The 22,024-nt window shown below is 37.4% G+C and overlaps 1 protein-coding gene across 6 annotated transcripts in view; it reads right to left on the bottom strand.

The window, feature by feature from the left end:
• Positions 1 to 22,024, bottom strand: part of Asator (tau-tubulin kinase asator) — a 552,963-nt gene that overhangs the window by 24,286 nt on the left and 506,653 nt on the right. For all 6 annotated transcript variants that reach the window (XR_016293148.1, XR_016293146.1, XR_016293147.1 and 3 more), the window contains one exon: positions 9,358 to 9,814. Coding sequence is in view for 1 of the 6 variants with exons in the window: in XM_089594084.1 (XP_089450210.1) it covers positions 9,358 to 9,814 (457 nt within the window). In the remaining 5 variants the exon portion in view is untranslated. The remainder of the gene's footprint in view (positions 1 to 9,357; positions 9,815 to 22,024) is intronic.

Raw genomic sequence — 22,024 nt, 5'->3', positions numbered from 1 at the left:
AAAAGTTGGAAATAGACTCATAAATCAATAGTAATTTGATACTATTTTTCTTCCAGGCTGCACGATGAACCCCAACTACAAAATAACGATAAAGACTAGAGTCAACGTAAACCAACCTTTACATAAAGTAAGTGAATAATTAGAAACTGAAGGAAACATCAATGAAATGCACATACTTTCGGATTCACATAGTTGTACACACCGAACTATAACCACCAAATATAATAGTGATTTATTTACTAAAAGGGCTAATGAAACACTAAATATAGGAAAAAAAATTCAGATACTTTTTTCTTTTAAGATAAGGTCCACTATTTGTCAAGCAGAAAAGATTTCTTTACCAACACCGTCAAAAAGCGACAATAATATACCAAACATTGATCCGAAAAGACTCGAACGCATGTCGTATTTTATCACACTTGCATATTACTCTATTGTAAAAAAATTTTTTCTGTAATATTAAGCTTTAGTATGTATTAAAACTATTTATTCCATTGTATTGTAAATCCGCAGATATTTCGGATTAGCATGATAAGTAATGATTGTATCCATCCATGTACTCGCTGCCCATCATCCAATAATTTCATAAACCTCATTTTATTTCCATATTTACGCTCCATATATAACCTGTGAATCATTAAAACTAATAACAGCACGAAATACACGACAATAGTATACATACCTGTTGTAACCATCAGTCATTCTTACTTAAATTTTGATACTTGTTTATTAGCGTTTAAAACTATCACTGAAAAATAAAGTACACTCTTAACCAAAAGTAGGAAAATGAACGCTCAAAAGTAGAAATTGTATAAAACAAAAGTAGAAAACCGTAAAATCCTACTTTTTAGAAGTAGAAACGTTTCTTTCCTTCTTTGAAAATAGTAAATCAAGTAATTTTATCTTGCAAAAATTAGAACTTATGTCTTTCATACTTTCCAAAAGTGTGCATCAAAATTTGGTTCTTTTGAAAGCTTAATATTATTAAATTAAACTTTTCAAAAGTATGATCTTACAATTTATACTTTTCAAAAGTATAAAATTCAGAATTAAGACTTTTCAAAAGTATAGAATTCAGAATTTAGACTTTTCAAAAGTATAATATGTAGTGTACACTGGAGATAACTACAACAACGTCGAAATAACCTGCTTATCCTCGTTCCAGTCAAAAGGCATCTATATACTTTTGGCTTGACAGTTTTGTTACTTTTTTATTTTAATGAAGTGAAGAAAATTAAAAATATCGTTAGAGCTGCAAATACCTGGATGAATACTCACTTTTAACGAATTTCATTGTCTGTATGCTAACATACTCATGTATATTCGAATGACCCAATAACCCTTAAAAGTCAAGTATAGACTAAAATCAAGTATAACTTTTTTTTTAAGCTTCCTACAGAAAAAGTATGATGATAGCACAAAGTTATTTAAAATACAATTTCTGAACATGATAAGCACTTTTCAGTTTTTTTTAATCATTAGGGAAAGATTTTGATTTTGACGATGGGACCGATAGCTTAAATTTGGACTTTGTCTCATCTTGAACTGGTCGTGCATGTTAAGCTAGTACAAGGGATATTTTTCAGATGTAACTTTTGATTTCTATAGAAAAAAGAAATCCATTGAAATTTTGAAACCTTTCTAACTGCTAAATGATTAGGAAGATGATTAAGGAAGATTCATGTTTTCATGTAAACATACTTTTTACAACTGTCAGTTGGTTTCGACCATTTTTAGCAAACGTAAGTAAAAAAAATATGAGGATTTTATTGTATTTATATCATTTAAATTTAAATACTGCTCAGTTATACATACACACATCTACATACACACGCACCCGCATTGTAATAATCAGGGTTTTTTTTCTGTTTTACATATACATATATACATATATATATCTGCATAGATTGATTCAAAAAAGATGCAAAGCAGGTATTTTATTCTTTGAAAAGACGAAATAAACTAATCTCTACTTTTCAGAAGTGTCAATTATATCATTTATACTTTTGTAAAGAATACATGTAATAGAGAGCTTATGGAAAGTAGCAAATATTCATTTGTACTTTTCAAAAGTAAGAATAATAAAATTTTTACTTTTAAAAGTAGAAAATACGATATTTCTACTTTTGAAAGGTAGAGTTTTTGATATTATTCTTTCAAAAGATTAAATTTTATGTTTTATACTTTCAAAAGCTTGAATTGCACGTATTCTACTTTTGAGCGTTCATTTTCCTACTTTTGGTTAAGAGTGTAGTATAGCGATGATGCGGATCACGAAGACAAAGGTACTGGGAAAGAGACAACATCATACTACAAAATTAACCAATAATGATCCTAGCAAAGCTCCCACGCCCAACGCTATCACCGAGCCGCTGAAGAACCGAGGTCTACTGTACAAGCAAGGCACAGCAACGCTTGATTCTTGCTCTAGATTCTCTGCATAGCAGGTCAAAAGTACCTGGCTTCTCGGATTTCTAGACTGATCTCAAAATTTGTACCACTAGCCTATAGCGACGTACTTGGTGAGGCATTGTGTCTGATCCTTTCGCGTCTGCATTACGCTAGTTTTTCTATTATTTTATAATCATTATTACGAGTTGAAATCATTCTTCTATAAATTTTGTAGTTAATTTTCAATTATATTGCTTATTGTAATAGTCAAAATTTAAATTTGGACGATTATTGAGATATTGAAAAATAAATTTATATACAAACGAGCTTCATATCTTGTTCGTATGACTTTGAGCAGTGAGTGCCCTTGTACGTTATGTAATTAAATAAACGCTTACTTCTTCATAGATATTATTTCGTATATTTATTAATTTATGAGCACTTTTATCCGTTCTACGTTCTTTTTCACAAGATCGTAATACTATATTACAATCAGGGTATTTGTAGGTTTGTGGGTAAGGGATCCTATCACCTTTTCTTGGACTGTTTGATGTACTCGTAATATATTGAGAATTGATAGGCACCCAAACTTTTCCTGATTCCTATCTGTTCACTTTTACTCGGGATAATAGAAGGGCGGGAGCTTATTCTCAAATTTATTTCATGGTGTTAAGTAGAATGTTGCACTTCTCGGCAATTAGCCGCAGAAAATAAACGAGAACGTCACAATATACATATATTAATCAATAACCATCATAACACCCATCATATTTACGCTTATAGAATTACATACAACATGGACAAACAAAGCCCTAAAATCGTAAAAGCAATGACAGATGGAACCCAACTTAGCATACTGCTGAATTTTATTACTGGGGATTATAGCCTGCTCATGCTAAAAGGGATCCTGAAAAACTTCGGAACAGTGCAGCCCATAGAACAGGAACCCTGTTCTACGGGTTATTCAAGTTATACAGTGGTGTTTTGCTCACCACTAGAGGCAGACACCACGGCAAATAGTTTAAAGGTAGTCTCGACATTGCAGGAGCTACGTGACTCATTGTCGCATTTGCCGGATAATGTGAAGAATCAGAAAATTAAACATAAGTACAAAAAGACAAAACATCCATGAAGCGACAGCCACCTGTATCTAGACCAATATAGTCTGGATTAGTTGAAAATACTGCAATCAAGGCATGCAACGAAGGTGAAGAAATACCTATTCTTCACTTTGTACGAGTGAAACGTACAAAAAGGGAAATTCATGTCCTAATAAAGAAATAATACTAAATACCTGACGGAGTTCTGTAAATATCCGTACGGTATACAAGATATTTATTTTTCAAAAAACTCTCAAGACGGGAAAAACATAGTACCTGTCCTTATCAAATATGGTACGGAAGATGAAGCTGAAGAAATGCGAAAGATAGTTCTACATTGCATCACAACCCAACAAAAGAGGCCTTATGCCATGGCCAACACAACAACAAACACAACTACAACGAATAATCCGCTAATTGTAGACACTTCCAGCAGCACGACTGAAAAGTTACCACCAAAGCTAATGATAAAAGTACCACTCGTCATTACGACTAATGAGTGGACCAAATATCTGATGACTATTAACTAACGTAACCATTATCAAACCTGTTTCCATCATTTCACTATCCAACGTCCAAACCATTTACCCAATGCGAATAAGATTTTCAACGATTATTAAAAAACAAAAATAAGAAAAAAAAAATAAACATTAAGATGAACCTACGAACACATATATTCATTAACTTATTGCTATACTTTTTTTATAATGCTAATATACGTTAAAAATTATTGCCGACAAATTTTTTATTTATAGTGTTAGAATAATTTTAAGAAAAAAAGGGTAAAAAGTGGAAATCTTTTTTTTTCTCTTTCCCCTTCAAGTATTCAGTTTACCATAATCCACTTCTTACCTTAAAGCAGTTTGTTTTAATATATATATATATATAAAGACGGTTATAGTTTTAAAAAGGGGATGCTGTTAAGTGATGACTTGCGAAAATAAATTTCCTATTTTTATTTTATTTTATAGTATATTTATTCTCTCCATGAGAAAATTCTATGACTCTTAAAAGAGTCGTACTTAATAAAAGTCGTCACCTAACAAAGCTGACTGTGTACTTCGTGGCTCTCGGAAGTGTCAAGTGACAACCGAAACGAGCCACAAAGCCTAAACACATGAAGTCAGCAAGTACCAGCCCCATAGCAAGTAAGACAAAGAAGTTTTAACTAAAACTTTATGCAAGGTGCATTTCTTTGCGCAGCGTTTTAGTTAGTAATCTGCTGCCGCTCATCGAGTACAGACACTGATAACTACAATTGAAAAAGCGATCAGACGTTTCGTCTTTTCTCTGTTTTTTGTACACAAACAATATAAAATAAATTGATATCAAAGCTATTAGGAAAAGTTCAAGTTATTATAAAATAAATAAATATAAACGCAACGGAAAGAAGAAGCTTAAGTTATCGGAATTAATAATTAAAGTAGAGTTGCCAGTATTCGAAGCCAGTATTCAAGTTTCTAGCAGAAAGAAAGGTAAGCTAATACGGATATTTTATACAACTGTCTCTCTCTTCTTTCTTTTAAACAAACAAATAATTGGACCATCTGCTGTCCCGCAGCCTGTAAAGGAGCGTGAGACCGTAGTCCACAATCTTCGGTTTTAAACCAAAGGCAAAATTAAATGATATTAATTATCATTTAACAGAAATTATGCATCTATTTGAATTATTAAATATGTTTGGTACGATATACATGATGTAAGTGATAGTGTGTTCATTTAATTTTAAAAAAATTAATTTTTATCAAAAGAAGACAAACGAAAATTAAAACTTAGTCAAACATATAAGATACTTTTGTCCCATGAAAACTACTTGGAGATTTCAAGAATTTTTAATTTGTCATAGAAGTCATAAAGTAGTTAATTTGTCAATTCGTTATAAAAACAAACTAAAATTAATATTGAAACAAAAAACTGTTAAGAAAACAAAATTAAATTCAAATGCTTGAATCAAAGTTTTTATAAAAGAAAAAAGTATGAAAATAATAATTATAATAGTCGTACTAATAATAATATAGTAATTGGACGATAAAATATAAATTTTCTTTTAAACCACAAAAGTTAAAAAAAAAAGTTATTAATAAAAATGGTACAGAGTTATTGAATAACTCAAAAATCTATAATAAAATAGAAAATCTTTTATTATTTGGGTGTGCGTGGAAGACTATCACAGGGTGACGTCACACCGTGTTATTGTAAGTGGGGTGATGTCACGCTGTGATAGTCCTCTACGCACACGTCGATATGCTTGAATCTAATAAGTTTTTGTACGATCAACTGGCCCCTAAAGTCGCAGCTTCTTTTGGTTTGCGATAGATGGATTTTTGTTCTTTGAATCAAGGCTAATAATACCGCACCTGCTGCAATAAGAGATTATTGCTAGACTTTACGAAAGCCATTTGGACATCGGCAAGTGCCTAAAGCGAGCGAAGCAGTCGGTATGGTGGTTAGGCTTGAGCTTACACTTGGCATGCTTGGTTGAAAACTGTTCCGAGTGCGTGCAAGAACGAAAAATTATAAAACAATCTTTTGTAAAAGAAGATTTTTCCGACCAACCCTGAAAAAAAGTAGGCTGAATAAATGGTACCTTATCGCTACCAATATTCTAGATATTTTGAACTTTGTGAATTGAAAACCATAGACGAAATAGAAGTGATAGAAAACTGTACACAGCTATCCACGTGATACGGTATTCCCAATGCCGTCCGTTCAAACAATGGCACACAGTTTTCGTCGGGATTTAGACAATTCACGAAAGAGTACAACTTTGGTCATATCACAACTTCACCTGAATTTCCGCAAAGTAACGGAGCCACCGAAACTTCTAAAAATAGATAAAAATATAATAAAACGAGGTAATATTTTTACCGGTCTGCTGTTTTATAGAACAACGCCTCTAGAGAACGGTTATTTTGCGGCAGAGTTGATGTTCTCACGCTGGATTCAATCCCATGATCCCCTGTTCAATAAAAAAATTTGGGTGCATTTAAAAGTTACCAAGCAGTGAGCTCACACGAAAAATTAAAAAAGAAAGGATAAGAAAGAATATACAACAAGCGTCACTATGGGACAAAGTCATCCGAACTCGGCGTAGGCGGTAAAGTTTCGGTCATAGATATACGCATCTATAGTGAAATATCCGCGTTCGATTCAAGCCCCACCTCTCTTATTGTAAGAACCGAAAAAGTCAATTTAGTGCACTGAAATCGATGGAATCGTTCAAACACGAGCTCGTCGAAAAACTCCTGAACAATGCACCTATAATAATCAACGAGTGGCAGTCGGGTGCAAAAGCCGTAACTGACAAGAATCGTAAGATTGACGTGTTGATACAAACAGCAGCTGCACCAGCTTTTGATCCCAAGCGAGATAAAAACATAGCGCACGCCATAAGTTCTCAGGCTAAGTCTCCTGCAAGAGACGAGGAGCATGAAGCAGAAACAGTCAGATCAGCGTACAATTACGTAAATCGACGCCTACAAAACAGGTACCTCAGTGCTACTGTATAAACTAATGATATTTGTAAGATTGGATGTAATCATATATTAATCATATGTTTTCTTTCATAAAAAGGAAAGGTGTTGCGATGACGCAACCTCAGCGTGCCAGAAGTACAGTTATAAAAGGAGGCTTTCAGGCTCACTCGGGCTACGGTAGCCGCGGTAGTAGCACGCAGAGCTCAAGCTCCAGCCTCAACCTTTACCATTACTCTACTACATCTACGCGTGCTTATTCTCCTGCTTCACACCATCCTACCTACCACCACGACAGATACACAGTTCCTTAACTAGAAACGTACATTGACATACACCCATACAAACACACATTCACAGATAGACATTTACTCTGAGTGTAAAATTAATCGTTTCAGAAATAATTCGGTCTGTGATACTATTGTATGCGTCAACACATTAATTTAAACTATCTCCTACGCTATGCAGAGCGTGTATTCTAATCGAAGATACATAAAAAAGTAAAACATTTACAAATTTTGAATTGACCCGCTTGATAAATACTCTTTCCGATAAGAAAATTCAAGTAAGGTAAAGTACCCTCTATTCGGACACATAATTTTAGGTAATTCACTATTTCTAAACTCACAAAGAAATTAGCTGTTTTTGCGAAAAAGACGGTTGACGTATAGATAATAAAGTTATTTTTCTGTCACTTGAAAAAAAAAAAGTTATTTGAGACCGTGTGATCATTGTTTAAAATAATTATAAAGATTCAGTCTCAAAACCCCTATATTCGGACAATGCATTTCTAAATAGTCCAAATATAGGTCCCGTTACGACGTAGGGACCATAATCCGGACAGTGGTGAACATTGAGAAAATAAGGTTATGGCAGATCTTTATTTGCAGTTATATTTTACTTTAATGGCTTTAATTAGTTAAACAAATGCAAAAAACAAATTATTATTATATTTTACTACATTGTATACCATTTCTTTGCACTTGTAAGCTAGTAAATTGCTGGATTATGTGTGTCCGAATATGGGGTACAGTTTGAACCGTAGTATCTAATTTCCGGGCAGCAGCCAAACACAAAAAACCTTGATTTGCAAGAAAAAACATTTCTTTTAATGAATTATCAAATTAATTCGACACATGTTGTAACTATCTTAAATCAATTCGATACTGTAGATTACAAATAAATTTTTTCATTCAGAAATTGTAAAAAAATTATGTAATTATCGCTGCTGTCCGGATATAGGTCCGAACAACACTTTTGTCCGAATATAGGGTACTTTACCTTATTAGACAAGCTTATAAATTTTAGTTTTTAAATTTTGATAGGAAATTAAGTATGGTTGCATTGTATTTAATTTATTTCGAAAATAATGATGAATTAATTTTAAGCCGTTAAACAAATAGTCACTTCTAACACTCTCTGTTATTCTATAAGCGATTCGTAATAATTTAAAACAACTCTATAATTTAAGAAGACCTTCAGAATTTTTCGTGGTACTTTTTAAATTTACAAAGGAGAAATTTTTTGTCAAGAAAATCACCTTTTGTGAGATTTGCAAAACATTGTCATCTATGAAAGGTCCAGATTAGTTATTGCATATACGAATATGGATGCAGATCTATCATTTATTTAAGAATTTTCGTGATTGAAAGTGCAGACAAAAATATCTGCACATACAAATGTATTGACTGCCTTTTTGCCAGAAGACAGAAATTCAATTTAACAAATTAGGAAACACATTCATAGAAAGTTATTTTGACGTGTGATTATTTGTTCGTGGTGACCCCTTTCTTTACCTAATACTTATAACACATATTTTACAGAATTACAGGAATATACATGTGAGTTATACATCACTTTAAAATTAACTTCTTTGATTTAATCTTGTCAAAAATTGTTTAAGCAGTAAGATAGCTCTTTAGAAAGTTTTTGTTATAACGATAAATATTTTTTATAACAATAAAAGTTTCATTGTTACTAGAATACAAAAAACTTATTTCAAAAAAATAAGTTTAAAACATAAATTTTAAAGATATCCTCATGGTAAGATAAGAAATTTTCAGTATACAACATTCCATAACAAGATATTTTTTAATACATGAATTAGCTAGTAACGATACATAGCTAATACGTTTCAAATATTTAATTCTGGTAACAAAATAAATAGTGTTAAGTACATTTATAAAACCAAAATTAAACTACTTATGTAGAGTAGACTAATATCTACAATATCTTTTTTTTTAAATGTATACTCAGATCTCTGTACTAACACATAGGTATAAAGAATGTATACTTTGTTATTCTTATTTATTACCATACAATAGCAAGCAGCGTATCCTGCAGAGATAAAGTATAATTTTATAATAATAAATTTAAGAAAGCTGGTGTTATACCTGGCATCGTTTTCGGAAGAGTGCGGAGGTGGAGTTGTAGGAGGTGGTGGAGGAGGCAGTTGCTGTGTTTGTTGACTACACATGTGTCCATCACTATTTTCTGTATCATCACTACTTTCAATAGGCTGCCTTATTACCTCTCCTAATAAACATGATGGTACTCCTCTGGAATGAGAATTCAGTAATAAGTCAGATGTAGGTCTTAGTTCATTTCGTTTATACTGCTGGTATCTAAGATTCAGATCACTTAAAACTTCAACAGATTTATCATTTTGACGACGACGACGAAGAGCTGGCGTACATGCAATAAGATTTCCAACTTCAGAGAAGCCAAAATGATTAGATGTATGAAAAGTTGAACTTGTGTCGGGTAGTGTGACACAACGCCGCAAGGGAGGTAGATTTTTTTTAATATTCTCATCAACTTTTATATCCAATGGCTTCCTTTCAACTAAAGCTAAATGAATAAAGGACAAAATATGTAATATTATTCAGATGTTGTACACAATCATAGATTAAACAATTTACCAAAACATACTTGTAACATATTTAATAAAACTTTGACTTATTTCTAATTTCAAACGGTGTCTTGGGATTTTTTAATTAATATACTTAAAAGAAAATTAGTAGTATATCCAGTCTTTTCTTCATGATCATCCACTGCTATCCACTTGCGGTTGCAGCGGTAAGAGGCTCTACGTATGCTTTACTTGCAATTGAGGAGTTCGGTTGCAGTAGGTGGAAATGTACGGATGTGACTGGTAAAAATACATTTAATGAGATACTTCTATACTTTTCTAACACATTGTACAACTCATATAAGCTAAATACTGTGTAGATTATTATAAAAATTTTAAGAGTGATCTAGAACGCTTTAAAGTGTACCAGTGTTGAGAGTTATTTACAAAAGATTTTACAATACCAAAAGAAATCTAGGAACTTCTATAGTGCATCTAATTAGTGAAAGTTATAAACTTATTAAGACTGGTTTCAAATATTCTTGATTTCAATAATTTTAAAAATGTCTTAATTAATCTGGAAAGTTCTAAACTATTATATTTAAAACGTTTTTAAGATTAAAAATTTCCCAGAAAGTTCCGAAAAAATCGTAGGGTATTTTATAGTTTCTAAAATAAAGTATAAAAATGCGTGATTATAATAAAGTTTAAAAGTTCTCAACTGTTCCCAAACCATACTAATAACTTGAGAAATTTCATCATAAATTAAAACTCTGAAAATTATTAGAATAATTGTTATTAATATAGAATATCTTAGATTGTCCTTAAAATTTCTAGATTATTGAAGAAAGCTCTGAAGTATATTAAAATACCTGAAATCATTTAACAATGATTTCAGACAACTTGGAAAATAAAAGAATCTAGAAATTTTTTTCTTTAACATGAATAAAGATGAATCCATGCAGAGTCTCAACGATTTTTAAAATTTCAGTGTAGCTGTTGATTCTAGAAAGTTTTAGAACTACAAATTTCGATTGCTGACAGAATAAAAAAGGGAAGTCAACGTTATTTTTATCTAACAAATATTCATTACATGAAATAGAAAACTAATATAATAGCTGTTAAAATTACTTACATATGGGCTTAAATTTGCATTTGGAGCGTGCCAAATTTTGGTAAATAGATAAATAATAAATAATAATGTTTGGTGAATAAAACCATCGAGGTTTACACATTACTTCAGTCATTTAACTTGGTTAGTACGTACTTAGTTCTTATGTGATTTCTTCGAATATTCTTCAATTATTTTAGTGCTAATGTATGAAAACTGTAAAATAACATTACCTTGACTTTCATAACGATAATTTTACTCCGATTGTCCAGCGCATGGGAAAAACTCTAACTATTCAAAAGATTTATTATTTTTTTAAGTTTTAATGAAGTATCCGTTAAATCTCTGACATTGATGTGATAATGATAAACAAAATAAAACGAACAGTACTGCTACAACCCAATTAAAGAAAACCAGGCGTGAGGGATCTATGGACCCCCGGTCAGAATCAAGTTCTATTCGCTTTTTCGTAGACATTGGCTACATACCGTCATCTTGTTCAGGATAAAATGTCAAGTTAAGGAAATAAAAAATTAATGATAAAATACGTTTATCATGTATATGATAAATAACGATAACTTACAGAAACACTTTTTAAAAAACAACACATTATTAAGAGTGAATCAACTCAGTGAATTAGTAATTTGAGTATGCATTAGGTTCACGTACAGTAATAAATTTTTTCGGTGTTCGCACATGCTCTACGAAATCAGAAAAAAATGAAAACATGAATTGTGACTGTGTCAACACAACAGCACAATTATTTTTGTTAAACCAATAATTAAGTTTGTAATAACACTTTAAAGTATCACTTTAAAAAACTAATTAACAAAAACTAATAATTATTTTCTAATTTTAAAAATAGCTTCTTATTATGCAACGTTATATCTATGTTTTCTCACGGTTACTTTTAAATTAAGATGGTAGTTCTTTTTTCTATGCTGATCAAAAATTTTTTGGTTTGGATAATTTTTTTACCCTATAATACCATTAGTGTGTTATAATAATAATAATTAAATTTACGAACATGTACATTGAGTAGAAAATTTGATAAGAAAAAGATTGGTGATCGTAAAATTACTCTACGAGCGATAGAAGAAGAGATAAAAGCAAACATCTAAATAAAAAATTGGCAACTAATTATACATTTTTCAATGAATAAATGAAGTTAACTTCTAATTTGGACAAAACTATTTTTCCTGTAATCCTGGAAAAATTCTGTAGGGAAATGACCAATTTTTTCTTTACTGAATAACATGAGATTGAATCGTATTTTTTTTTTCGGCAATAAACTAATCAGCCATTTTTACACCCAGTGACATCGGTGCAATAGCATGAGGAGTGGGAAGCAGGAAAAGACTAATACGTTATATGTCGATTTCAGCTATAGGTATATACTTACAGCGGCCACTGTTAATGTGTAGGTAGCGCTGACGGTACGCGGCGCGGGAAGGAGAAGCTACTGGCCGAGTACAACCGAAGGAGGCCAAACCAAAGAGAGCTGTCGGGTCCTTCGGTGCATGCCCATGAAGAGAGAAAGAGAGAGAGAGCTGCTTGCGGTAATGTGTATAGCTTTATACATGGCTATATTACTAAAGCGGGGTCGGAAAAAAGTCTTGTTACACTTTTTTCGGTCTAGCCTCCATGCACCCAAAATTCAAAATGCGAGAAAAGGAACTTCGTTCCAAAAAATATCTTCTTTTTTTCACATTTCTTAACCTGAACATGGGTTAGCACTCTTTTGACTGAGCCATCGATTCGTTATGACTAAGCTAAAAATCTGCAGCTTACTAGAATTGGGCCAATGCAATTGTAACATACTTACTTAGGTAACTTACATTATGTAATTGGAAAAGATTTTAAAGTCCACTTTCTAACTCCTAATGCTGTTCGATATCCTCTTGCTCTAGCTTTAGCCACCTCTAATGGAAAGTAAAGCTGGTCCAGTAGGCATATAACTCTAATGCTTGTAGGTAAGTTAGTAATTTAATATGTCCAATAGGTATACAAGCAAATATTGATACATCTTTATCATTGTATCAAGAGGTCCATATGTATAGATGGTGGCACTTTTTATACAAGCACTCTTTATAGCATCCACATATGCCCTTTCTCAATATCTAATATACTAAAAATTCATTATACCAATCCGCATAATTTCTTTTTCAAGAAATAAATAAGAATGAGAATAATATCTTTCCCCTAGTGTGAATCGAACACACAACCTCCTATTTACTAGGCAGTTACTCTATTTCTTGAGCTACCAAGGATCCGTACATTCACTTGCACCGTAGGTTTAGATAAGTTCTCATTCTTAATTTTTAAGCTGTCTTCACCTAAGCTCGATATAGTAGGTATATGACTCTAATGCTTGTAGGTAAGATAGAAATTTAAAACGTCCAATAGGTAAACAGGCAAATATTGATACATCTTATGTCTTATGTAGATGTATCAATATTTGCTTGTATACCTATTGGATATACTCAGTTGTTTTTATCTGGTACAAATATAAAGTTATTAGTAAGAAATGTTGTAAAGATTTTTCGATAGGCGACCAGAAGGAGGAAGTAGAAAATCTAATTTAATTTAAACAAGAAAAAATTGAAATAGAACAGATTTCTCTCATTTAGTGTAGAAATGTGGGAGATATGCATTTACAATATCCCAAAACATTGTAGGGGGTTTGTGGGAGGCTAGAGCAGATTATACGGGAAATTAAGAGATTGTAACGGTTCAGAAATTTGAATAAAACAAAAATACAGAAGAAACCAAACAATTTTTCTCTTATTTTTGGGGGAGCTAGCGAACGAGTCCAGAGAGATTAGAAAATTGTGTGGAGGTAGTATGGTGATTTGGAAAATGTAATTTAATTTAAACATAAAAAAAATCAAATAAATTTTTCGTTATTTCAAGGGGATATAAGGGTGGTCATAGGAGTAATGAGGCGATACTGCGGGTCATTAAGGAAGGGCTTAATACTTTATCAATTGAAATCACTTAACAATATGGAAAGATGTGTGTATCTACTATAAAATATGTAATCTTTAAATTTGGACTAATGCGTGTGGTTTCTCCTGATTTTTGATCCAGCTGAAATTTCGTAAATGTTTTAAGATTTAAAGAAAATCTAATACAATATGTTATATTTAACAGCGCCTATATAATAGTAGCCAAAAAAAATTGTTAGACAATTAATTTTTTTATAGCCCCTACAATGTAAGCATCAAATATAAAGGTGTGACAAAATGATTTGGTTTTAAAAAAATTGAGAATGTCCAGAGAAACAAAACAGCCAAATACCTTTTTCTTCGCAAGCCTTGCAATATACGTATTTAATTAAAGGGTATGTCAAGTAACGTATAATACGATATACGAGACCAAAAAAAAATCGTATACGGTGACCGAGAGATAGCAGTGGACTACTCATTCATATAAAACATTATTGTAACGTTATTGGGATTTAAGGTTTTAACAAGGGTTTTTAAAAATTGGGTTTAATAAGTAAAGTAGAATAAGACATGCAATAATATAACAAATCATATACGGTAGCAGAATTGAAATGGTGAGTTTACTTTTCTTTCATAGCCTATCAGACTTAGACACTAGAAAATATCTAAAACCTTAATGTTACATAATAAGCTCGTAGAATATTATGGAATAACCTATAAAATAATAGTAAAATTCTTAAAATCAACGCATCTCTAGAATTTTACAAAATTTATACGTTTCCAAAATCACTTGAAATTGTAGTGGATAATTTTGTTACCTTTATTAATTCAGTTTATAAAATGTACAGAAATTAAAAATTTTATAACTTTATGTACCATGTATTAACTACACTTTCACATATAATAAATTATACAGACATGTATATTACACTTTATGGTGTATATATACTAGAGAATAAGAAAAAATAAAGAAATTAAAGGAAAAGGGTTAAACTCGCTTCGTTCTCGACTACTAGCGAACATTATCAGTACGGCGTGATTTTAATCTAAGCCGTAGACAAACATTACAGATACTTGCACTTCACACCCTTACTTATCATGCGTCAGCAAGATTATTACAATGTGTTAAGAGGAGTTATAATAGAAGGAATAATTTTGCAGACACATGATGAATAAGCACGTAAAAAGCAAGTATCAGTCATCTTTATCTACGGCTATAATCACTAGTACGTCGTACTGATGAGTTCAGCTTTCAGTTAAGAAAGAAACGAGTTTAATCTTTTTTCATTAATTCCTTCTTCTTTCATAATTCTACAGTACAGGTGCATTTAAAGGTCTTATATTTGCTATTTGCAGTAATTTGAAAAACGCCATCTGCACGGCAAACAGAAAGCGATGCTGTATAACACGATTACATAGCCTGTTATGGGCTGCAAACTTTGTAAATTGCTGTTTGCAATTTTAATGCATTTTTAATACTTGAACTATCAATTTTTAGCGTCCTGTATGTATTTTTAATTGATGATAACTATTATTCTACAGTTGAAAAAAAAAATAAGTAAATATTGTGAGAAAAAGTTGTTTTCTGTTTAATACAAATTCTGGACACTAAAAATCCATACTTTAAGTATCAAAAATGCATTAGAACTACAAAAAACAATTAACAAATTTTGCAGCCCGTAACAAGCTATGAAATCATGTTATCCAGCATCAACCCCTCCTTGCAATGCAGGTGGTACTATTTTAGACTACTGCACACAGCAAATACGTGCGTGCACGATGTATTATATGTCAAAGTATTGTAAATACAAACCCAGGAAGAGTAATATTTTCATAACATTTTATAATTTAATTATATAAAATGAAATTATAAGGTAATTTAATATATTTTTATCAACAGGATGATAAATAAATAGATACATGAAATTAAACAAAGAGTTGCATGATTAAAAAACCAAGGATTCAAATCTACTGAGTAAAATAAATGAAATTTATTAAATTTAGTAACCAAATTGAGGAGAATATTATTAAATTTTTTTAGAACACTTTATTAACTTCTACTTAAACTACACCTTGAACTACTACTACTACCACTACTACTACTACAACTACTTCAGAGACGCCAGGCCGCAAGGCCCCAGGTCCGAACATGGTGCTGTCTGAAGTTCTCAAGGTCATAGCCGCGGAAATACCACACGTATTGCTGGACATGTTTAAAGCGTCTTTGCGTAACGGACTGTTCAGCGAGCGGTGGAAGATCCACAGGCTTGTCCTTCTGGACAAGGGTAAACCACCCTCCTTGGTCCCGTCGTCACTCCGACAATTGTGCATGCTGGATAATGCCGGAAAAATGATCGAGAGGCTGATACAAACTCGTCTAAGAAGGAAAGTCAGTCTCTCAGACAATCAGTACGGGTTTCAAGGGGGACCTTCGACGGTCATGGCTGTAGCCGAGGTTCTTGAGTCGGTTAGAAAGGCATGGAAACCCTCTCATAAGACGAGAAGTGTCTGTGTCCTGGTGACTCTCGACGTCAGGAATGCCTTTAACTCAGCGAAATGGTCCGACATAATGACAGCCTTAAGGTGTCGGAATGTACCAGACTACCTTAGAAAGATACTGGATAGCTATCTCCAGGATCGTGTACTCCGGTACGACACGAAGGATGGACCAAGAGAGAGGTGTCTGACGTCGGAAGTCGCACAAGGCTCTGCACTTGGCCCTGACTCCGCTGGAGGGACTGAGGGAGAGTGGCAACTCCCGGTCGGCCCGAGCAAGTAGCATGCTTCTCTGGAATCAGAGTGAGCGGCTGCCTTGGTTTTTAACCCTTTCCAATTTTCTTTACCAGTAAAAAGAGTAGTGCTGGCCTTCATGGGTCAGTACGCCACTCAAACAAGTTGTCAAAATGAAGTGCATCAATAAAAAAAAACCACCCCAAGCGGTAACCACTCTGAAGAAATTCGCCGGCAGTTCCGATCCGTTAAAAGCCCGGGTGGCTGCCGCAGGCTCCACGGATTCTGGGGGGAGGGCACAAAGACGTTACTCCCATAGTAAGGAGAATTATGGCGGAACTGGGACGAAAAAAGGCTGACTCTGGTGCAGAGTCACACGATCTTGAGCTTGGTGGACGACCCAAGCTGGACCCGGAGGTCGAGTTCCGGAAAAGCACTGACATCGCGTTTGAGGTAGTTGCGAGGTTGATGAATGACTTCAAGGTGCTTATGGCTTAGCACCCTAACACAGCGAGGACCATAAAGGATCACGTCAGGCTGGCAGCGACGGCTGTAGGCACCCTTAAGCGTTATCAAGATCGGCTTGAAGAAGCGGAGGAGCCAGATATTGGTATAGAACTAAAAGAAAAAAGGAAGCGAAGGAGAGGAAGAGAAACTCCAAGCCCAAAATTGACGCCAGAAAAAGCCTCAAAAAAGGCAAGAGGGCTTGATTTTCAGCCGCAACCAGAGCACGGCGTGGTTGTTGGAACGGGCAGTGGGGAAAATGGGACGGAGGTTCAGAAAAGAAAAAGAAAAAGAAATCGGTGAAGGAAAAGGCTAGGGACGATAAGATCCTAAAATCAGAGGCCAAGCCATCGAAGGCTTCTAAGGAAAGACGTCAGAGGGCCAGGTCTGATGCGATTAACGCACAGCCAGCAGAGGGCAAAAAGTATGCCAAGGTCCTGGCCCTGATGAAGAGGGTCAATGTGGTCAAGCATGGGGCAAGCGTGGGGTCAATCAGGGAGACGAGAACAGGTAGTGTTCATGTCAAGTTGAGAGATACCACGTCTGACTCTCACGAGGCGTTCGCCGACACGCTTAAAAAAGCTGTGGCGGGTGCTGGCGGCGTGAGGACCCTTGCCCCGCGCTTGACATATGAGATAAGAGACGTTGACCCTACGGTGACGGAGCAAGATGTGCAGGCTGCACTTAAAAGCTGTTTTAAGGAAGAGAAGGCCCCTGTCTTGGGAGTGCGGCTGTCATCTGGCACTGTCAGGGAAAATCGGGTAGCCTACGTTGCGGCGGCGACTACAATCCTTAATAAGATGAATTATATAAGGCTGGGCTAGGTGAACTGCAGGATGAGGCCTAAGTACAATGCTGAGCGCTGCTTCAAGTGCCTGGGCTTTGGCCACATTGCTAGGCAGTGTGGCGGGCCTGACAAGACCGGGGCGTGCTGGAGGTGTGGTGAAAGGGGCCATGTAGTACGTAACTACTCCAAAAACAAAGTAAGCTGTTACCTGTGTGAATGCATCGTCCCAAAACTGGACACCGGACACGTCGCTGGGACTGCCGGGTGTCAAGCGCTGCGGGCGTTTGCAGGAGGAGCTCAGCGAAAATGGCGGTGATCCTGCAAGTAAACATTGATAGGACTGTGCTTGCGCATGATCTGCTAGACCAGTTCTCCCGCGCCCGGGGTGTGGACTTGCTCTTCATAAACGAGCCGTCCCACATGTTACCGGGTCGGGGCTGGTACTGCGACAGGAGTGGACGCGCCGCCATATTGATTTGTAGCGACAAGTTCCCCGTATCCGATTCCGGAGGTGAGGACGGTTTTGTGTGGATCAGGAGTGGAAGTGTATTCTATGTGAGCTGCTACATTTCCCCTAACATATCGATCGGCGTCTTTAGAGGGCAGCTTGCCGAGCTCGAGGATGCTATTCGTGCGTGCGGGGTAAATGGCGACATAGTCCTGGCCGGCGACTTCAACTCCAAGGCCATCACTTGGAGGAGCTGAGAACTGACTCCAGGGGGCGGGCGGTCCTTAAGATGGCTGCGAGGCTAGATCTCATCGTCATGATCTCTGGTAGTTCAGCAACATTCAGAAGAACCTAAAACCGGGGTACGATCATCAACCTTACACTAGCGTCGTCACAAATGGCGGAGCGGGTGTCTGACTAGCAGGTTCTGGAGGACTATACGGCTAGTTATCACCAATTTGTCAGCTTCATAATTAATGAGGAACATGGTGCAAACTTGCGAGGACTACCTCGAGGGCACGCAGCCGGGTGGAACGTGGCGAAGCTCAATCGAGATATGTTGCGGGAAGCCATGACAAGCGCGCCACCTCCCGCTGATTTATTCAATATCATTGATTCGGTGGAAGTCAAGGCTCTTGTAGGAGGCAGCTTAAAATGTGTCAAGGAGTGGTGTGACACGTGCATGCCCAAAAGAACTGCCAGGCGGGGCCGGCACTCGTGCTACTGGTGGACCGAAAAAATTGCCAACCTGCGCGAGGTTCTTGAGTCGGTGAGGGAGGCATGGAAACCCTTACAGAAGACAAGAAGCACCTGTGTCTTGGTGACTCTCAAGTTTAGAAACGCTTTCAACTCGGCCAAATGGTCTGACATATTAAGGGCTTTGCGGAGCCAGAATGGACCAGAATACTTTAGAAAGATACTGGATAGCTATCTCCAGGATCGTGTACTCCGGTACGACACGAAGGATGGACAAAGAGAAAGGCGGCTGACGTCAGGAGTCGCACAGGGCTCCGGCCTTGGCCCTGACTTATGGAACCTGGTCTACGATGAACTTTTGCGCCTTGAAATAGCTCCAGGGGTCAAGCTGACGAATTTTGCTGATGACATCGCACTGCACGTCACAGCGAGATCCCGAGAGGAGGCCGAGCGCAAGATTCGGTGGGCGGTCACGATAGTGTCAGAGTGGCTGCGGAATCACGGTTTTGTACTTGCGATCGACAAGACAAAGATGGTCGTCCTTACCAGGCAAAGGTGGTTCGGGATAGGACTTTCACCTGAGCGTTGCGGGTGGCTTCTGGCGTCAGTCTCCAACTCGATACTGCTGAACGGCACCGAGGTGTGGGCGGATGCAATTGCGAGATGGGACGTCCGAGAGCGCCTCATTCTGGTGCAGCGTATCGGATCTCAAGGATCGCTTCCACCTACCGCACGGTTTCCTCTGCTGCTGTTATGGTGATAGCACGAACGATCTCCGTCGTGTTGCTTGCACTGGAGCGGAGAAGGAAATTCCTGGGCTCTGGTGACAAAAGTGATAGCGACAGACGGGCGGAGACGTTGACGACGTGGCAACAGGAGTGGGGTCAGGCTGGTGTGAGTATATGGACGCACTAGCTGATCCCAGACCTGCGACCATGGGTGGAAAGAGGGCACGGAGTGGTGAATTATTACCTCACTTAGTTTCTCTCTGCACATGGTCAGTTCGATGCCTATCTCCATCGCGTGGCGGTGAAAGCATCCACCAGATGTGCTTACTACTCCCCGGTGGTACATACCGTCAAACACACGGTTTTCGTGTAGGAAAGATAGCACCGTGAGCGCCAGCTACTGGTGGACATGCTCGGCGTGACACCCACTCCCGAAAACATCATCTTTGAGATGCTTGACACCGAGGAGAGATGGAGGGCGGTAAACGGTTACGTCGGGTTAGTGGTCCGTCGCAAGAAGGAAGAGGAGAAAACCGCCGCGTGGGACGCCGAGGCTGCCTTTTAGGTGGCAGTATGGGAAAGCAACAAATGTTGTAGCGCTAGAGAACCAGTGCCAATCTTGAGGGACACCGAATCCTTTTTAGGACTTAAGAGGACTGGCACCTCTAGCAAATGGTGGCGGATCAGCTTGTTAATGCTGTGGGACGCGACGTTCTTCCTGGTGCCTTCACCCTGAAGTAATGCTAACGCGGTTCCGGGGTGGAACTTATGCCACGCGGCATGGGGGGGGGTCTTAGAGGGTATAGGTGGTTTAAAAAAAAAATTTTGGAGGGCCGGATGGGGCTGACCCCTCGTCCAAGCCACTAAGAATCAGCCTGCTGTCTTGGTATAGTGGTTTCTTTGACAGATAGTTTCCACTCTCTAAACCGAAGGTGTCAAGCGTACCGTGCAGACAGGTTAGTTGGCCGTCGGGGTACTGGCGGTTCTAAACGGTGCCCCATGGATACCTGGCGACTTTCACGAGTACTTAGCCTTACCTTTAAGCACATGCGGGGCTCTGTGTCGGCGAACCTTCACTTCCCTAGCTTCTCGTGGGATTAAGAATGAAGTTCAATGAAAAAAGAGTTTTTGGGAGGAAAACAGTGGGACGGATGGAGGCCACTGCAGTGCTGTGGGAGAGGAGAACTTCAGTGAAGAGGCCCTCTTCAACCGCTTGCACGAGATTTTGGTCAAGCTGGGGAGTCTCGTTAAGAAGTACAGGGCAACCCAGTCGAATAACCGGCAGAGAGTAGTGAATGCCCTAAAAATAGCACAGGGCCTAAAAAACAGGAGGAATCGAGTTGCGGATGAGGGATTGGGGTCAAACGGCCCTCCTCTCTTTTCGAGTCCTTTAGGGAAGAAGAAAAGAAAGGGGGCACGGGATTCTCCGAGCCCTACGAACCCGGTGCAACCGCCAAAAAAAAGAAAGGGACGGGCGGAGTCCAGTCCAAAGACTCAGGAAAGGACCCAGCCCATAAATGAAGAAAGCGGGAACGGTAATCCTCTCGACCAAGAGGAGTAGAAGACCGTTCCAAAGAAGAAAGAAAAAGAAAAAACGAAAAAGGAGAGGAGATCTGACCTGAGAAGGACTTCGGGAAAGACCTTGCCTTCTGGAGACGCTACAAAAAGGCGTCCAAGGGCCAGGCCAGAGGCAATCCTTGTGAAGCCGGCCAAAGGCAGGAAGTACGCCAAAATCCTGGCCCAAATGAAAAAGGTGATCCTGGACGAGCTTGGGTTGAGAGTGGCGTCGCGTCGGTCAGGGAGACGAGGGCGGGAGGAGTCCTCGTCGAACTGTGTGACGCCAATGCAGAGCACCACGATGCGTTTGCAGCCGCATTGAAAGATGCGGTGGCGGGTGCTGGCAAGGTTAGGACTCTCGTCCCGAGTCTCGTCCGGGAAATTAGGGACGTGGATCCTACGGTGACCAAGGAGGACATCGAGGAGGCAGTAAAAGGCCAATTTGACACAGCTGCTTCCCCCAATTTGGTCGTACGGCTTTCACCTAGGACAATAAGAGGCAACAGAGTGGCCTACGTGGAGGCCCCTACATCCACAGCGCTAGTCCTGGATGAATTGGACCATTTGCGGCTGGGTTGGGTAAACTGCAGGATGCAGCCCGAACCTAAAGTTGAGCGCTGCTTTAGATGCCTGGGCTTCGGACACATTGCCAGATAGTGTGGCAGATCCGACAGGACTGGAGCGTGCTGGAGGTGTGTCA

Source organism: Copidosoma floridanum, unplaced genomic scaffold (assembly GCF_036245765.1).
Source record: "Copidosoma floridanum isolate Cflo_tuat_1 unplaced genomic scaffold, Cflo_Japanese_pri ptg000020l, whole genome shotgun sequence".
Lineage (NCBI taxonomy): Eukaryota > Metazoa > Arthropoda > Insecta > Hymenoptera > Encyrtidae > Copidosoma > Copidosoma floridanum.
The sequence above is the reverse complement of the archived record's forward strand: the minus strand, read 5'-3'. Positions and strand labels throughout refer to the sequence as shown.